We start from the raw sequence: 18,117 nt of genomic DNA on the forward strand, positions 1-18,117 counted from the left end.
TCCTGGCATGGTTACTTTTCCATGTGTACTACACTATAATGACATTTCAGTTTTGTCAAGTATGCCATGTAAATTGAGACCACAGGATTTGTTTTTTCAAACTTCCTCCACTAATTTTAGGGATTAAACTCAAATCAGGTACTTTCTGAAGGATGTCTGCTTTCTACATTGTTATACATTCTTTATTTTGTTCTCTTTTCTACAAAGGGGCTGAGGGAGTCTGTAGCTGAACACAGACCCTTGATAGCACGATTATGCTCTCTGGCGAAACGCTTGTCGGAGCTAAACCCCGTTCAGGGGGAAGAGTTCTGTCGAAGGGCTACGGAGGCAGAAGAGCAGCATAGAGCCATCAGAGACCGGGTCAAAGAGACTGCTAATGTTCTCGAGGAGTCCTTACCTCGATTCACACAGGTAAGAATATCAGCAGTGGACATTTCTATAAATGCAAAGTATGACAACATTTGTCTACAACTTTTATTTCCATGACCAACTGTGACAAAATCACAAGCATTATCACTGCAAAAAGAGACTGAATGTAGCTTGAAATTAAATACATTTTTTTCCCGATGCAGCTGTTCTGTCACCTGTGTTGCTTGTGTGAAATCTAAACTGCAGCACACAATAAGAGCAGTCATAGTTATTTAATTGCTTAATATAAATGTAACTTTTTATATTGTATCAGCTGTACCGCACAACTTAGAATGAAAACAGGGGATATTAGGACAATATTAATCAGATGGCCTGACATTTTTAATACAATTTCATGACAAAAGGACTAATATGACAGGATTTCATTGACTTACTACTGAAATAGTTACTGTTTTATTTGACTAACATTATACCAAATTGTCCAGACTTTTAGTAAATTAAAACAGAATGTTAAAGAAAAACAACTAACAAGACATTTGACACAGGAATAAGAATATCTATAATATTTCGTCACAAAACTAACACTTAATGCTTGGATGATGAAGCAAATGCTAATGTTAACACTAGTAATACACTACGAATACACAACAAAAACTAAACATCATGTATTTGTGTGTATCTATAGCTGAATGAGAGGATGAACCTCATCAGAGAGAGTCTTGAGCGCCTGCACAGTCGCATAGAGACAGTCACCTCTCTTCAGGGCCTCACCCCCAGGATCCAGGAGCAGCTGCAGGACAACAAGCACAGCCTGGCCGAGCTGTCCAAGCTGCAGCTGGGCCTGGGCAGCGTCAGGACACAGGCTGACGAACTGCTGGCTAACACTCAGGCAGCTGGGGATGGATCTGTGGGCACAGGTAATGATCTCCTAAGAATCGATATTGTTTGTATACAGATTGTATGGAAGCCAAAGACAGCAATTGTGAAAATAATGATATTGGTGATCTTTTTTCAAAGTCTGATTGAAATTGTTTCTCTTCTGTGTTTATTATTTAAACTCAGGTTGAGTAAAAGCTTTTGCCAGGCCATTTTCTTTTTTTTACCAAACGGGAAAATAAAGTTTTACCAGAATAATTTTTCCTTTACTATTAAAATCTGTAATATGAAATGTATTTATTGTTGTAATATTGATTTTAGCCACACAAGGCTGAAGAGCACCACTACCCCATTATACAATGTATTACTACTCGTGTTTTCTTCTAGGTAAGTTTAGAATTTCTCAATGCATTTTTAACAAATATTTGGTGTGAGCATGTAACATTAATGCCACGTCTTTTATTTGAATTTTAAATAAATATACCTTGTGTTTGGAGTGCATGGAGAATTTCAAAATTAAATGATAGAAAACATGAATGTTTTTGGTCCTATATAGTACGTGGGGTATTGGTGCATTTGAGCTTCTTGTGGTACAAAATGAGTATTACAACATCAAACAAGATACATTTTCTTGACAGAAAAAACAACAACTCACCTGGCAAGAAAAACATGTTTTTAATGCAAAAAATAATAATCAAGGAACTTGAAATGATCGTCTTCTTTTAAGTCATCAGCACGGGAGAAAGAACAATTTAGATCAGATTTTACACAAAAAATGTATCAAAACAATGTATCACCATAATTTATTTTATCGTACTCAAGGGTTTCCTCATATGATACTGTCCTGGTACACAATGGACTAAAAGTAGCATTGGTTATGCAAGATTCTAAAGAGAATTCCTGTTATATCCTTGTGATCTTAGCAATCCAGGAGCGCGTGTCCAGCCTCTCCCAGCTTTGGGATGACACACATACTCAGGCCCAGGAGAGAGAAAGCTGGCTGCTCAAACTCTTGGATCTCGCCATGAAGTTCTGGAGCGACATCAGCGATGTCACGGCAGCGCTTAATGACGCTCAGCAGGCAGTTTTAGATCTTAATGCCAGTCGGAGCGAATCAGAAACAATCCGACAGAGCCTTGAAACCATGCAGGTTTGTCCGTTAACTCTAACTTTAACAGATATAAGAAACAAAAATATTATTTTTATATATTTATATTCATATTTTCAATCTTTTCAACTTATAGACTCTCAGAGAGGACATTGACAGTTTACAGGGAGATCTGGACACCCTTGGTGTTTTGGGAATGGACCTGATGTCAGCATGTGGAGATACTGACAAGCCAGATGTCACAAAGAGCCTAGATGAAGTAAGATATAGGCTACATTTAAATACAAATAATTTCAAACTCATGATGCTTTGTTGACTGACTTAAAACCTTGTTTATTTGGTGTCTTCTAGCTTTATTGCATTTGGAACAACTTGAGCAAACTATGGAACGAATGTCACAAAAAGCTGGAGGAGTCTTTGCAGATGGCACTGCATTATCAAGACACCATGCAGGTGAGTGAATATACAACATATCTATATTGTATAACTTATAAGCCTACCCATATACTAAAACAATGTCATGGTCTGATCATGTTGGCCACCCAGGCCCAACAGAAGCAGTGTTTTGGCATCCTGCCAAAGACCAAGCTAATCTTTTTTTCTGACAATAGACTCTTACCCCCTGTAGCTTTACTTTGAGTAACTGACAAATTATGTGGTCCTCCGTCAAGGAAAATGATATTAATGGTGGGAATGGTGTAAGACAATGCAAACAAGATCCATTTAAAATGCATCCAACTTTATATAGTAACATGGCAACTAATGTAGCTGTTGTTCGATTATGAAATCATACAATTCAACAAAAATGCAGTTACATGTATAAGGGAACAAATGTAGCTTTTAGCTACTACTCTCCAAGACTTTGGTTCACCCTGCCCAGCTACATTTAATATACAAACCCTACTCATTCAGACAAGATGTAAGTTATGTTGATACATATGTATCTTCTTTTTTGTTTCTTTGAGGACTGAGTGGTTTACGGTATAACATTTGTCGTAATTAAAAGCCTGCTGTGTTTGTCCTGCTTAAAGGGTCTTTTTGAGTGGTTGAAGTCGGCTGAGCTGAGGTCTACAGAAGAGTTCATGGTTGGAAATGACCTGGAATCAGTCAAAGAGCAGCTACGTGACCTCAAGGTGAGTCAAGTGCTGTAGTACACCCCTAAACCTTTCAAGGTTGTTCTTACTAGGTTTCATATATACAGAAATATTGCTTCTGGCTATGTAGGTTATTATTTCTGATAACAGAAAACACATTAGTTATGGCAATGTCTAATTTCTAAAAAATGTTTCTCTGTCTTCTTTTTCATCAGGAATTCAAGCGAGAACTTTACCAGAAGAAAATCGAGATAGAAAGCCTGAACCATCGCTTTGTGTGCCGCCTGTCTCCAGGCTCGGAGCGTCCGGGCTCTGTCTCGCCGCTGTGTGACTTCAGACAGCGCTGGGACAGCCTGGAGTCAGAGACCGTCAGCAGACAGGTGAGAACATGGAAGCATATATCATGTAATATTGATAATAATGTCACTGGAAGTCACTTATAGCACAGTGTCACCTGCATTTACCCTGAAAAGTAAATCCAAGTAAAGAAAGTTATTAACTTTTTTTATTTTTCTTGCTTTCATCTGTGTAAAAAAATAGCATCAGCTGGAGTGTGCGCTGCTGGGTCTTGGTCAGTTCCAAAACACGCTGGATGAGCTGCACACATGGCTGTCCCGCACTGCTGAGCAACTGCAGGGCAACCGACCAATCAGCATCGACCTTCAGGCCTGTGAAATAGAGCTGGCTAAACACAAGGTTGGTGGCTTAAATACTATATTTAATACTAAGTGTAATGGAGCTCTTTCTGACTCTTAAGGTCTCAGAGAGCAGTGAATCCTACAACTCTTAACTCTTGATGCAGTTTAATCTTGTGGGGTGGCTAATAAAAATAAACTAAAACATTCCCATGCCATGGAAATACAATATATTGTCACTTTAATTTAGTTCTATATCTCAATAGACATCAGTCCTGATGATAACTTCCAAATATGTATTCATTTTAAGAATTGCAACACTGTAAATGCCAGTAGTTTTTTTTACAAAATGTCAATGATTAGCTACAACATTGTTATTGATAAATTGCATCAAACACATTTTGTAATACAGCACAAATGACCGTACTGGAACAAGGAAATGGGCATGTATATGATCCATAGAGCAAACATGAAAAACGACGTGACAAAACTTCCAACATTTGAAAACTAAGAAACCCACCCTACTGAAATGTATGTTATATTCCTATAGTCTCCTGAAAGTGGTTGACATGGTGTCTACCAGTGTCTGTACCTTATGCATTATTATTATTACCAACAATACACACTGCTAGTACCCTCTCACAAACATGCCTTTTCTAAACAGCCAATCACTTCCAAGCAATCATTTTCAATCTTATTCTTTGTATTCTTTCTCCTACAGGTCTTGCATAATGATGTCATGTCCCATGTTCGCACAGTGGAGTCCCTGAACCAGGCTGGCAGGGGGCTACTGGAGGTCGGGTCAGGGGACAGCCCACATGGTCTTCAGTCTCAGCTGGAGCAACTCAACGAGAGCTGGGAGTTTGTCCGCTGTGAGACTGAGCGCAGGCAGCTGGAGTTAGAGAACAGACTGAGTCAGGTGACGAGAAACACACATCTGTTATTTGTTACACATTCTAACAATAGTCACACAAAAGTATAGACAAATAGGAACAGTACGTATACAGTAAACTCTTACGTTATCTTATAATATGTCTCAGCTGTGCTGCATTTACTGTTTCATTCAATTCACTCAGTTTATCATGGCGCCCCCTTGTGGTGATAGTAGGGTAACATCTATTAGAGTCCACATTTAAACTGGTGGTCATAAAGAAAGGTAGTTACAAAAAAATGGTGTTATATTTGTTTTCCTTTTTTCTCTTCTTCTGTAAACATTGCTATTACTTTTTATTGTTTTGATATTTGTTTAATCACTTTGGGCTGATACAAATACAGCAATCATATTATTAGTATTCTTATATCAGGCTTTACCTGATATGTGCATTCATCTTTTTATGTTTGCAGGTACAAGATGTTACAATGGAGATTCAAGATCTCCTGCAGTGGCTGGAGAACACAGACCTGAGACTGTCCTCCTATAAAACCATGTGGGGTATGCCGGACTCTGCCAGTGAAAGGCTCAGTGCACACATGGTAAAAAGGACCAGACTATAAACTCTAAAAGAGATACGAGAAAAATCTGTTTCCCTGGAAAATAAATAATAAAACCAATTGTCCTTCTTCTCGCCCTCAACAGGAGCTGTGCAATGAGATGGATTCAAAGCTCCACGCCTACACTGACGTGAAGAACGCCATCCACAGGATGCTGGAGAGCAGCAGCGTGATGCGGGGATCGAGCACCGAACACAGCTTATCTATTCTGGAACAGAAGTGGGCATCTGTTTACAGCAAGGTCCACGAGCGAAAGGTAAGTCAACTCTTCCTCTTGTGGATGTATCACTCATTTTGTGCGTTATTACATCTGATGGCGTCATTATGTTCCCACAGGCAAGGCTTACAGAAGGATTGGGTCTGGCCAAGGACTTCCACAGTAACATCCAGGAACTTCTCACCAAGATGAGCAAGTGTGAAGAGTCCATCGGGCTTCTTCCTGCTCCCAGCTTTGTTCTGGATAAAGTGTGTACTCAACTTCAGGAGCACAAAGTAAGTCCTACTTCAATTATTCTATTTCTGATACAGATCCAGAGTTACAGATAGTTTCTGTATTAATGTTTTGGTTTTTATTTGCACAGACCCTGCTGAACGAGGTGAACGGTTACGGTGAGAAGAAGACCACAGTGGAGAACACGGCCCGCAGGCTACTAGAACTGAGCAGGAAGGAGGACTGTGACGTCATTCATAATCTAATCATGACCGTCCAGGATCGATACAAAAAGCTACAGCAACGCGCTTCAGAACGAGGCAAAACACTGGAGGAGGTCAAAAAGAATGCCAAACAGGTATAACATCATATAAACTTCACTTAAGACGGATGACCTCAAACTAGGAATGAGGAACTTTTGTTTAGTATCTGTCTTTATTTTTCATATTATAGTTTAATGAATCATGGCGCCTGCTAGTGGACTGGATGACGGAGGTGGAGCAGATTTTGGACACACATAGAGAGATCGCTGTGTCCCACGAAGAGATTAAACAACAACTGACAGAACAGAAGGTGCAGTAAACCAAACGATGAATTGAACTTGGTTTTACGTATTTATGATCACTTGACAGATCTCTTATTCTTTATAATCAGGAGTTCCAGAAACTGCTGAGGTCCAAGAGGCCCATGTACGAGGCGACGATGAGGAATGGACGCAGCCTTCATGAGAGAGCTCGGACTGGCTATGATAGACAGCATGTGGAGAATCTACTGGCTGAACTAAAAGACACCTGGGACACCATCAGTGGCAAGACTATGGAGAGGTATGGAACATTGGCTGGATACCAACTGATAGGAACCCATTCAAAGTTAATACGGTTTTATTATTAAGCATATTTCTTTGGCCATAGGTGAAATAAATGTATATTCTCTAAGATTGAGATAAGGTCAATCCAACCTGTCAAATTAGCACAAGGGGTTTCTTGACAAAGTAACACGTTTTTTCAGTGGTTTCATTTTGTAAATATATACATTTATGACTGGTTTCTCGTAAATGCATAATTTATTTTGGAAATCTTAGATTTTTTCTTGGAGTTATTATTATATATTTGTTTACATAATACATATTTTCTTTGTTTATTCATTAAAAAAAAGTATGTGTATTTATGATAATTTTTCTAGTACATGTATCATTTTATTCTTGTTAATTTATATAATTTCTTCACTTAAACATATGATTTCATTTCTCTTTTACTTACCACTTTATCTCAGTGAATATCCACATTTGTTTTAGTCGTTACTTAACGAGTTAATCAGGAAATATTGAGTTTTTTCATGGAATATAACCCCTAGTTAATTTGCTTTTGCAGACAACACAAGCTGGAGGAAGCTCTGCTGTTCTCAGGGAGATTCACTGACGCTCTCCAGGCTCTGAATGACTGGCTGTACAGAGCGGAGCCTCAACTGGCTGAGGATGTTCCTGTTGGGGGAGACAAAGACATGGTCCACAACCTGATCGACAAACACAAGGTAAAACACCCACAGTAGCATGTAATTGAATTTTGGGCCTTAATAGTTAAACACATTGGCAAACATACAGTGTACATATACTGCATAATATGTCATTATTATCTTTGTTCAATTAGATTCCAGTGATGGCTGCTTAGGACATTGGTATACAGTAACTGCTATACAAAGAAAATATGCTCATAATCACAATGAAGGCTTTGGTGATTGTCATATTTGTTTACAGTGATTTTCCTAATTTATTTTGATATTAGGATGCTATATGTCTGTCTTTGCATGGCACATTTTGCGCCAGCTTCTTCACAATTGCAGTTTCTTAGCAAAGTGTCCTTTCTCGTAGGCCTTCCAAAAAGAATTAGGCAAGCGAGCCGGGTGCATCCGGACCCTGAAGCGCTCTGTGAGGGATCTCACCCGGAGCAGCACGGCCGACGCTCACTGGCTGCAGCAGCAGATGGACGAGCTGGAGGGCCGCTGGGAGGCCGTGTGCAAACTGTCCGTCAGCAAGCAGGACCGACTGGAGGCGGCACTTCAGCAGGTAGGTCTTACGATAAACTAAGGTCACAATAAAATATTGTTTCATTTCCATTTGGGTTTCAATCAGAATTGTACTACACTGAAATCGTCTTAAACATGGCAAATGACAAGTCTCCACATGAAAATACCAACATGCTTACAATTCTGGCTGCAGGGAAAAATGTACTATGCAAAAAAATTCACCTTAAAGCAAAAAAAAGGTTTGATGTGATTCGAGCAAATACAGATTTGGAAGACGTGAAATAATCTGCCAGTGCACTTACTTTTGGGTTCTTGAAATAAAGAAGTTATCTGGATGCTAGAAAAGTTGATAAATCTCTTGAAATAAGATGAACAAGGGAATTTGGTTTTCTTTGGGAATTGTTGTGTTAATTTCACAATTTCACTTTTTAAATAAATACAAATCTTACTTTAATGGATGTAAATTCTTACAGCTAAAAATAACTTTTTGTAAAGCGGTTGCAGCTGAAATCAGTGTCTTTGACAGTTATTTAGCTGAGTTTGTTAAAATACATATTTTAAGATTTGCTAACCATGCAAGAATGGAAAGTGTCTTAAAACAAGCTTCATCAAGTTTTTCTGCAGTGCATAATAGGAAAGGATAACTAATATTTGACCATAAACAGGATTTACCCTACTCTTATCCTAATCGTCATCTTTTGTTGTCTTCGTTAGGCTGAAAAGTTTGACAGCCTCGTCCACTCTTTCATGGGGAGCCTCACGGAGGTCGAGAGGGTCCTGAAGTTTGGAGTTATACCAGAGGAGGAAGAGGGCATGCTCGCTTTCGACAAACAACACGAGGTCAGTATAACATGATACTTTATAACTCCTACAGGGGAATACATTTTTGCTGCAGGGGAGGTCATAGGTCAGGGTCTTAAAATCTACAAAACAACAAGTTGGTGCTAATAAGGATTCAGTATTATCAAGGGGTTGTTTAGCGGGGGGATATTTGCTAACTTATGTGTGAACCCATTGAACCAGTTAACCTGTTAAGCCCTGAGCCTGTTTTTCAGGTCTCAGTCTCGAAAATGACATTCCCAGAACACATGACCATATCTTCACTTCTAAAAGGGGTAAATTAATCATCTCAAAGCAAGGTTACATCTGTGAGTTGGATGTAGATGTGTCAGAATCAATATAGATGTTTTTGTTTTAAAGTAAATTCAGATGAAAAAAATAAATGATAGTGTCTGTCCAAAAAAGAAAGATTACTTATAGTGAAAACCACCCTTGAATGATGGGATGGTAGACTAAAAGCTTTAGGAATCCAAACTATAACATATAATAAGTACCCTGTATCAAGATTGATGCAAAACAAGTGAAATTTGACTTTTTTAGACAGATTTAGAAAGAAAAAAACACTTCTGGGGTCATTCGGGATTCGCTGGATTGGATGTGCAGTAATAAGGGTATTTATACTATATACTTGCGTGCGCATTTTTTCGTTCAGGGCTCATTTAGACGCTTCTTGTGAGACTTGTGCTTTTTTTCGGTAAAAATTGTTCATATCTTCAGTTAGCTGAGTTTCTAACCGTTAAGTAAGTATGACACATTAATAGGTTTTTAAGAAGCCCTGAAACACAGTTTCGTGAAAAAACTACCCACAAGTTCCGGATTAGGGTCCTCTCGGACTTAACAAGTTAAAGAACGAACCCAATGACCATCAGTTAGTATCCTGCTGCCATAAACTGTTCAACACTTCTAAAAGATAGAGGTATATGAACATGTTTAAAATGCACGATGTAAATGTGAATCAAATCCTGACTTAATGCTTTTTCTCCCCCTCTGAAGGAATCAATGGGGGTCTTGCAGGCTCAGGCGGTGGACCTACAGAACATCCAGAGTCTGAGTGAGGAGATCCTGGCCTCCTGTCACCCAGACTCCATCATCACCCTAAAGTCCTGGATCAGTGTCACCAAGAACCGCTATGAGGAGGTGAGCACTTTCATGACAGGCAATAGCAAGCTTTTCTTAGTGATTAACCCTGGTGCCTCACTATGGACATTTTTGGCTTTAATTAGGGCCCACGCGCAGACAGAGTCGGAGCGGAGGACCTATTGATATTGCTAGGGTTTTTATTATATCGTACACAAGATGAATTACATTTGTGAGGGCCTTAACATGCTTAGAAGCTGGAGACCTTTCGCACACTTGTCAGGACTAATTAAAAACAGCTCTATAGCGCCCCCTACAAATGTGCAAAAAAGCAGCCTCTCGTTGTTATTTCACATACAAGTCTGACATTTGGTAGGCATATGTAGCATGAACCAGAGACAAAAAAGTATCTTGGTGATTTAGTGGATTTTTTTTCTCTGTAAACCTAAAAGGAAGTCAACCATTTTATTTATTTTTGCAATGTTTGGCATATAATCCTCCTAACACATTATTCAGATGTTTCTGACATTTGGTCAGAATAGCCAACCCAGTCTCACGGCATTTCGTGTTATAGTCACAACATGTAATCTATTGATTCGTGTTCACCAACACGATTTTCCCCTTTTTTTCGTGTCCCACAGAACGATTTTAAAAGCAATGTATTTCTTTGGTAGTGTGTTTCGTGCCTGCAACACGTCTTTTTGTACGGTTGGGTCGTGGAAGACCGGAAGCTGTGGGGTTCATAAAAACATGTTCTTACTCAATATCAAGCCAAGACTATTGTTTTTATTTTAAATCGTATAATGTCGGACTTTTTTTGCCGTCTGTGAGGAAAATAAATGGGGCTCAGAGCCTCAAAATACTGAAATCTGTATTTTTTTAAATATTTTTTTCCTTCTAATTTGTTATTATTTTCTAAATAACACACTGAAAGAAAAGGATATGTCAAGCTACATGTATGTGCTGTATCAGAAACAATGCGCGGCGTGTTTTGGGAGTAATATGCTGTGTGTTTACATTAGCAAGCATGCTAACACTCAGAGCTTCCATTTAAAGCAGAATCAGCCTGTTTGGAACAGGGCTGCAAAAGAGGGGTATGAGCAGTATGAGGCATGGCTACAATGGGTGATCTGTTTAGTATTTTAAGCAAAAAACAGTTTTGTATAGGTATGGCGCTACACTATACTGTTCAAATATAGCATAATAGGTCCACTTTAATATCTTAATTTTAAAACAGTGCCTTTGAGAGTCTGAACAGATCTAGTCCAACTCCTCCATGTCTTCTGAATCAGGTTCAGACCTGGGCTCAGCAGCAGGGCCAGAAGATCCAGGCCACTCTGTCAGCACTGCAGGCAGAAAGAGAGGAGCTGCAGAGGCTGCTGGACTGGATCTCCTCCGCAGAGGAAGCCCTCACCCTCAGAGACCAAGAGCCTCCGCCTGAGACCTGCCAGCAGAACCAAGAACTGATCGAGCAGCACGTGGTACGATATGAATATACAACTGATGTGATTTCTATAACATTGTACATTTCATTATACCACACCCTATTGAGAGAACTTCCGAATCAGAATACCTGTATTAGTCCCACAGAGGGGAAATGTACGTTGTTAAAGCAGAAAAAGAGCCACAGACAGCTTAATGTTAAATATGTTACATGCATTAAAAAGTATTAAAGCTAAAAAAAAAAACGATATAATAAAAAATATAATACAAATAAAAAGTTACACAATTTACAAAATACACATCCTGTAACAGTTCTTAGGATTTAGCAGCCAGGTATATCTTGCACAGTTATTAACGGCATATATATTGCACATATAGCAGTTGGTTGGTATTTAACAGCAAGGGGTGTTATAGAGTCCGTGTTGTTGTGTGTTAGGGGTTTTATACTGGGAGAAAACAGAGCTGTGCTGGTTGCATAGTCTGACCGCTGCAGGAAGGAAGGACCTGCGGTATCTCTCCGTGAGACAGCGGGGGTCCAGAAGCATCTTTGATGTACCACGTTATCACTGATCCTTCATCTCTGCAGGTTTTCATGGAGGAGTTGAATAAGAAGTTCCCAGAGGTTGAACATGCCACAAAGGCCTGTAAACACAAGAGCATTACCAAACTGCAGATTTCCCCCAGCAAACGACCAATCACTAGTAAGCCTAATAAAGAAAACGTTATATTTACATTCTGCAATATAAAGCCATTCTTTTCTTTATCTCCCTGCCATTGAAATGAGCAATGAAACTCAGACTCCCATGTTGCTTTTTCTCCATCCAGAGAGGAGGAGTACTCTGAAGCTGCAGCCTGTCGTACCGATCCCCCTGGAGCACCTGGACCCCCAGACCCCAGAGCTCAGTCAGCTGGTCGGTCAGTGGCAGAAACTGTGGCTACTGGCTGTGGCCCGACAAACCCGCCTGGAGCAACAACAACAAACTCTCAAAGAGGTTATTGTAGTTATAATCTACACATTATAGTAAAGGAAAACTACTTTGAATTTCATTTCTCTAACATTTTTTCCAATTCTTGACAGATGGAAGAATTTGCGAACTTTGACTTCAATATTTGGCGAAAGCGCTACATGCTGTGGATCAGTCATCTGAAGTCACGGATCTTAGACGTGTTCCGCAGCATCGACCGGGACGAGGACGGACGCATCAGCCAGAAGGAGTTTGCTGATTACGTCCTTAACTCTAGTAAGACTCATTGTAATACATCAGTACAGTACACTGCAGTGTTTTGACCCATGAAGTTAACATAACATTTAAAAATACATTAGTTTAAAAAGTGATAGCGTGCTGATACATGAACCCTAGGGAATGCCATTCAAGTCAATATTAAATTAGCACATGAATCCAAGAATAAGTCTATTAAATAAATAAATATGGCAGAAATATATAAATACATGCAAATACAAATATTTAAAGGAGTCCATTGAAAACTTTTTTTTTTTGTATAAATATAAAACAAAAATGTTTAGGATGTTTCCAAAAGTCTACTTTGATTTATTGGGGGGTATTTTTCTCCCATGATTCCACATTTAATTATTATTATATTTTATTACTGATTTATTACATTTTTGTTGTATTTATTTCCCTATTTGTATATTCTAGGATTTTGTTCATTGTCCTAGTTATTCATTGTATAGACATATATCTATATTTTGATATAATACTGATTTAAACGGCATTTAATAGTACTCCAGCCTATTAACATTATTTAATAAGAACATTCTGAGTTTTTAAATAATTCTGCTACAAAGGATTTCTTGTATACTATCAGTGTTATAGTCAAATGTTTCTTTAACATAATGTAATAAAATAATCTCCTCCTCCACATGTAGAATTTCCCACCAACTCTCTGGAGATGCACGCAGTGGCACACATCTTCGACGTGAACAGTGACGGCTTCATTGACTACTATGAGTTTGTGAGTGCGCTTCACCCGAGCAGAGATCCCTACAGGAGAACACTAGATGCAGATCAAATCAATGAAGAGGTATGAACAATTTAAACACAAGAAAACACAAACAGTCACATGATTTATTACAGTGTTTTATTTATTGTGGCACTGTGCTTTTGCCCTCTTTAGGTGAGTCGACAGGTATCACAGTGTAACTGTCCAAAGAGATTCCAAGTGGAGCAAATAAGTGCCAATAGATACAGGGTGAGTATTTTTTAAAGGACAATGATTCAAATACATGAGATGCTAGGGCCACAACTGCTTCCAAAACTGTAACTAACAATATGTTTTCATTTGCAGTTTGGAGAATCCCAACAGTTGCGGATGGTTCGTATCCTGCGTAGCACACTGATGGTCAGGGTGGGAGGGGGCTGGACGGCTCTAGATGAGTTCCTGGTCAAGAATGACCCCTGCAGAGGTCAGTACACCACTCAATTCAATTCAATAGCTTCATTAGCATGACCATAATTACATACAGTTTTGCCAAAGCTCTGTACAGTTGCAACATCCATACACAAATACATTTGAAACAAGCTGCTAAATTCTGAATATAAGCAAGAACATGTTTTATTTTTGAAAACTATATTTCATATTACACTTTGACAAGTCGTCAGCACCTGGCTTGACTAAAAGTGATACTAACTGCTCCAATGGACATAGCCTCTGGGACGGAAAAGTAAAGCAGGGGGCTGGCCATTGAAAAGATTGCAAAGTTAAGACCTTTCCGCAGATTTATTTTTGTAACCAGTGATGTCGCAGGGGGCGACATCACTGGTTACAAAAACAAATCTGATTGTATAGCAGTCGTTGAAAACATGATTTATTACCACATTAAATATGTTCCTTATAAATGTACTGTCTCGATAGCTGGTTTCAAGTACTCTTCAATACAGCATGATGTTAATTTGGTAAATGATGGTCCTGTTTAGACTAAAACAGATGTTGAAGCAGGCTATGCTTTAGGACAGGGCCTCCTTGTGATTGACAAGTTGCTAATACCGCAAACTTTGAGTCAAAACAGAGGCATAGCAGTGCATTTCCCTACCTATAGCTTTACCCTCTTATCCAAATACAGTCACTTCTTGCTACCAAAAACCAAGATGGTGATGGCAAAAGTGCCAAACCTGAAGCCTCAAACAGCATTTAGGAAAACAAATGGGGGGCGGGACGGTAGCTACATCTACTTCTGTTACACAATCTATTCTCCACTCATACAACAGATCATAACCTCCAGATCATAGGTCCCCTTTAAGGTATTCAAACAGTGTCCCTTGAGCTAAAGACCTTTATGGTATCAGATTATTTTTTTACAAATATATCAAGACATCCAGCTTTTGTCTTAGGTTGTTATTTTACGTTGGTGCCATGCTATTTTACAGTATAGTTGTAGCATTTTTAGATGATTAGGGTGCATAATAAAAACTGCTCAAACATGTCAGCGTGTTCCATGACGTCTATAGTTAGTTTTAATAGAGAGGTTTTGCTTTTGGAATGAGAGTGGCTGCATCCTGTTAAATCTCCCTGCTGTGTCGCCAACAGTGAAAGGCAGGACCAACCTGAAGATCAAGGAGAAGTACTTGTCTCCTGGAGGAAGCACTTCTAAGGGTTTGACTGTCAGCAGGTCCAACTCCAGCCTCAGCCTCTACAGCAGCGCCTCGGCCCCCACCAGCCCCCTGACACGCAAGGCAAGCCAACCGCTACGTCCTGTCATTTATCCAGCTCCTACATGTGGTATTTTGATATCAAAACATCACCTTCCTTCTGAGACATTGTTTTGACCATAAGCATACTTTTAATATTTATCATTGTAAGATGTGGGGACTTAACTAGCAAATGTACGGAAGCCCTGAGGCTGATAAATAAGTACAAATATCGTACCGACTTATTTTCTAAGTCTTGTCTACATCGTTTTTTACCCCGCGTTTATGACTTAAAAACAGGTGAAACATTTTTTTGCTATGATAATCTTTATTAGTTACTTAAATGTTTTTTTTCATCTGGATCAGCCGGAAAAGTTTTGTCGGTTGAAAAGAAAATACTTCGACAGGAAAATGTTTTAAGTATGTTATTTTGTCATATATATATATAAAAAAGAGGTTGAACAATTGTTTTGCCACAACTATTTATCTAACTTACCTAATTTAAACCTTTTTTTACCTGAGTGACCATATTTTCTTTCTTTCTTGCCTTTCAGGGCTTCCGTACAATGTGCTATTTGTTTATTTTCTTTGTCACTGTCCCCCTTTTTTGTTAAGTTATTGCATCTTGAAATATAAATACTTCTTTAGGTTTACATGTACAACCCAACTTCCTTTATTGCAGTTCTTTTTTATTGCAAAGTTTCAAGATGCAGAATCGAATTGGATATCAAATAAAAACCAGATCAGTGGTGCCAACCTTTTTTGGGCATAGGCCATTATGACGTATAACCCTAACTAGTCTCACACGTCTTGCTTCAGGCGTTACTCCGCAGAAGTTTCTCAGGTGACCGCTGCGTCCGTCCCAGGAGCTCCATCGCTGCTCTGAGCCCCGATCTACAGTTTACTGCGCCAGGGGAGGACAATACACCCTCGCCAACAGGTCAGACAATCAATCACTTTGAAGGAAATGTGCTGCATCATCCATCTTGCAAATCTCAAATACAATGCTCTTCCTGTTTTCATTCTTGTGCTCCGTGTAGACGAAGCTGAGAGGTTACCCACATGATTACCTCCGCCTCCTGTGTATGCTGCACTGCTGAACACAAACACAGCCTTGGGGTCACAAACCGGAGTGATAAAGACATCCAAGGGCCAAAAACAGATGCATCAGCCCCAACTGAAACAGAGAAGGTTTGAGAAATCTGTTTGACGATCATGTGTGCTCTTTGTGGACAAAAATGAGGTCAGTCCGGATGCAAGACAAAGATTTGTTTTGTGCTTTGTTGCATTGCATACAGTAGTATCTGATTATTTAGAGAGTAGACATGGCGAAGTTCTGCATGGATGATTATTGCATGATAGCCAGGGCCATGCTTTAAACAGATTCCTTTTATTTCTCCCAGTGTTTTTTGGTAATAAAAGTTCTCCGTGGGCAGTAATGAGATGTTAAAGTGGCATACAGGGACACATTTGTATGTAAAGGTTTTGTACTGCCGCTACTAGCGTCCAAAAACACATATACCAAAACCATAAATACATGAAGGGTAAATGATTCTGTCCTTCAACTTTGTGATATTGTTTTCATTTCATTCCATTGAGATTACATTGTTGGCAGGGCCACATTGGTTTTTTTGTCTTTTTTTTCTACACCACATTTTAAAAATAATTATGTATTTTGTATAGTTTTTTATTGTACGGATGTTTTCAACACTGGTGATGATGAAGAATGCACTGGAGTACGACTGGTCATCATTGTTTTGTAGAGATTATTTTTTCAGGATTGTTTTTGCCTTTGGATGTATTTGTATGGAACATTACTGTGAACATGTAGAGGTGTTTTCTTTTATAACAGTCCTGGGAATCATTTTGTTTAGCACATTATTTTCATAAAAACGCACTTTCTTTCTGTGTCCTTCTACTGTATATGGGTTGTTTTGCTAAGTGGGAAATCTGGCATTTGTCATGGTTTAGATAAATCACTTTTCCTTAGAATGCAATGAAGGTGATAAGTATGACTCCTTTTGTTTTCTCCATTCCATTCATTTCCTTTTTCATTTTTTTTTTTACCAAAAATCTGTATATTTTCTTTTTCTTTATTTCTGTCTTGTTTTTGTCAGATTTTCTCTGATTTGATTCCAGTCAGAAATCGTCAGATATTTCTTGATAGACGCTACATCTGTTTCCTTCAAGGTTCTACTCTTGAAGTTACCAATATTATGCATTTTCTTATCAAAAAATACTGTAAAAATATTTTCCCTGAGTGAGAAAAAACTACCTGGCTTTGACTCCGGTTCTATTATAGAGCAGTTAATATTTCAGCAGTGTAACGTCACTGTATTTCTATGTGTACGTTTGTGATAAATCTACCTGAGGTCGAAGACATTCTTATGTACCTAATTGCATTTGGTCTATGCAGTTTGTCAAAAAGATTTTTTTAAGTAAAACAAAAAAGTGTTTACATTATGAAGTACCTTTTCCTCTTGGCCTCGATGTGTCTGTTGGAGAAGTTGGACATTTGACTGTATGTAAAAACAACAATAGCCAGATTTCACATGTGTCGCTATGCACCCTGATCTTTCTGTACTGTAAATGTTTCTATACCCAGCACTACTTCTAATGTCCAATTTAGGGAAACTGTAGATGAATGTCACTAATACTTTTATGTCAACTTGTATAAAAAATCTTTTTTGTAATAAGACAAATATTTGCCATGATTGGTCTTCTTTTTATTAGACAGATGTAATCCAACTCTAGCAATTCAAAAAAACACAATTTATGTTCGATGGTTCAGTTTGGCTAACTAATATGCGTTGCTGGTGTTTCTGTATTTTCTTATTAATGCAATAAGTGCATTTTTAAAGATCACATTTTATGCAAAATCCACTATTCATGTATTTCTACATAAATGTGTCCCCTCTGTTTAAAGAGATTATCTTCTTTTTGTCCTGATCCATTTATATAAAAACCTGTCTGAAAATGAGCTGTCCAGATTTTGGCCACTTTGTGATGTCACACTGTATTTTTGGTTTGTGCATCCATAAGCTAATAACCAACCAAGGTAACTACTAGGGCTGTGCAATTAATC

The 18,117-nt window shown here is 38.6% G+C and overlaps 1 protein-coding gene across 4 annotated transcripts in view; it reads left to right on the top strand.

Annotated features, from left to right (window-relative positions):
* The window catches only part of macf1b (microtubule actin crosslinking factor 1b), a 37,890-nt gene extending 20,154 nt beyond the window's left edge, over positions 1-17,736 (top strand). For all 4 annotated transcript variants that reach the window (XM_034229695.1, XM_034229688.1, XM_034229674.1 and 1 more), the window contains 29 exons: positions 208-411; positions 1,055-1,286; positions 2,169-2,395; positions 2,490-2,612; positions 2,705-2,806; positions 3,385-3,486; positions 3,663-3,827; positions 3,988-4,143; positions 4,804-5,001; positions 5,427-5,555; positions 5,659-5,829; positions 5,910-6,065; positions 6,155-6,361; positions 6,457-6,576; positions 6,658-6,827; positions 7,374-7,533; positions 7,871-8,065; positions 8,740-8,865; positions 9,859-10,002; positions 11,235-11,423; positions 11,972-12,086; positions 12,211-12,377; positions 12,464-12,626; positions 13,274-13,428; positions 13,522-13,596; positions 13,693-13,810; positions 14,932-15,077; positions 15,852-15,972; positions 16,073-17,736. In XM_034229695.1, coding sequence (XP_034085586.1) covers positions 208-411; positions 1,055-1,286; positions 2,169-2,395; positions 2,490-2,612; positions 2,705-2,806; positions 3,385-3,486; positions 3,663-3,827; positions 3,988-4,143; positions 4,804-5,001; positions 5,427-5,555; positions 5,659-5,829; positions 5,910-6,065; positions 6,155-6,361; positions 6,457-6,576; positions 6,658-6,827; positions 7,374-7,533; positions 7,871-8,065; positions 8,740-8,865; positions 9,859-10,002; positions 11,235-11,423; positions 11,972-12,086; positions 12,211-12,377; positions 12,464-12,626; positions 13,274-13,428; positions 13,522-13,596; positions 13,693-13,810; positions 14,932-15,077; positions 15,852-15,972; positions 16,073-16,098 — 4,362 coding nt within the window. In that variant the 3' untranslated portion in view covers positions 16,099-17,736. The remainder of the gene's footprint in view (positions 1-207; positions 412-1,054; positions 1,287-2,168; positions 2,396-2,489; positions 2,613-2,704; positions 2,807-3,384; positions 3,487-3,662; positions 3,828-3,987; positions 4,144-4,803; positions 5,002-5,426; positions 5,556-5,658; positions 5,830-5,909; positions 6,066-6,154; positions 6,362-6,456; positions 6,577-6,657; positions 6,828-7,373; positions 7,534-7,870; positions 8,066-8,739; positions 8,866-9,858; positions 10,003-11,234; positions 11,424-11,971; positions 12,087-12,210; positions 12,378-12,463; positions 12,627-13,273; positions 13,429-13,521; positions 13,597-13,692; positions 13,811-14,931; positions 15,078-15,851; positions 15,973-16,072) is intronic.
* The last annotated feature ends 381 nt before the right edge of the window (positions 17,737-18,117 follow it).

This window comes from Gymnodraco acuticeps, unplaced genomic scaffold (assembly GCF_902827175.1).
Source record: "Gymnodraco acuticeps unplaced genomic scaffold, fGymAcu1.1, whole genome shotgun sequence".
Lineage (NCBI taxonomy): Eukaryota > Metazoa > Chordata > Actinopteri > Perciformes > Bathydraconidae > Gymnodraco > Gymnodraco acuticeps.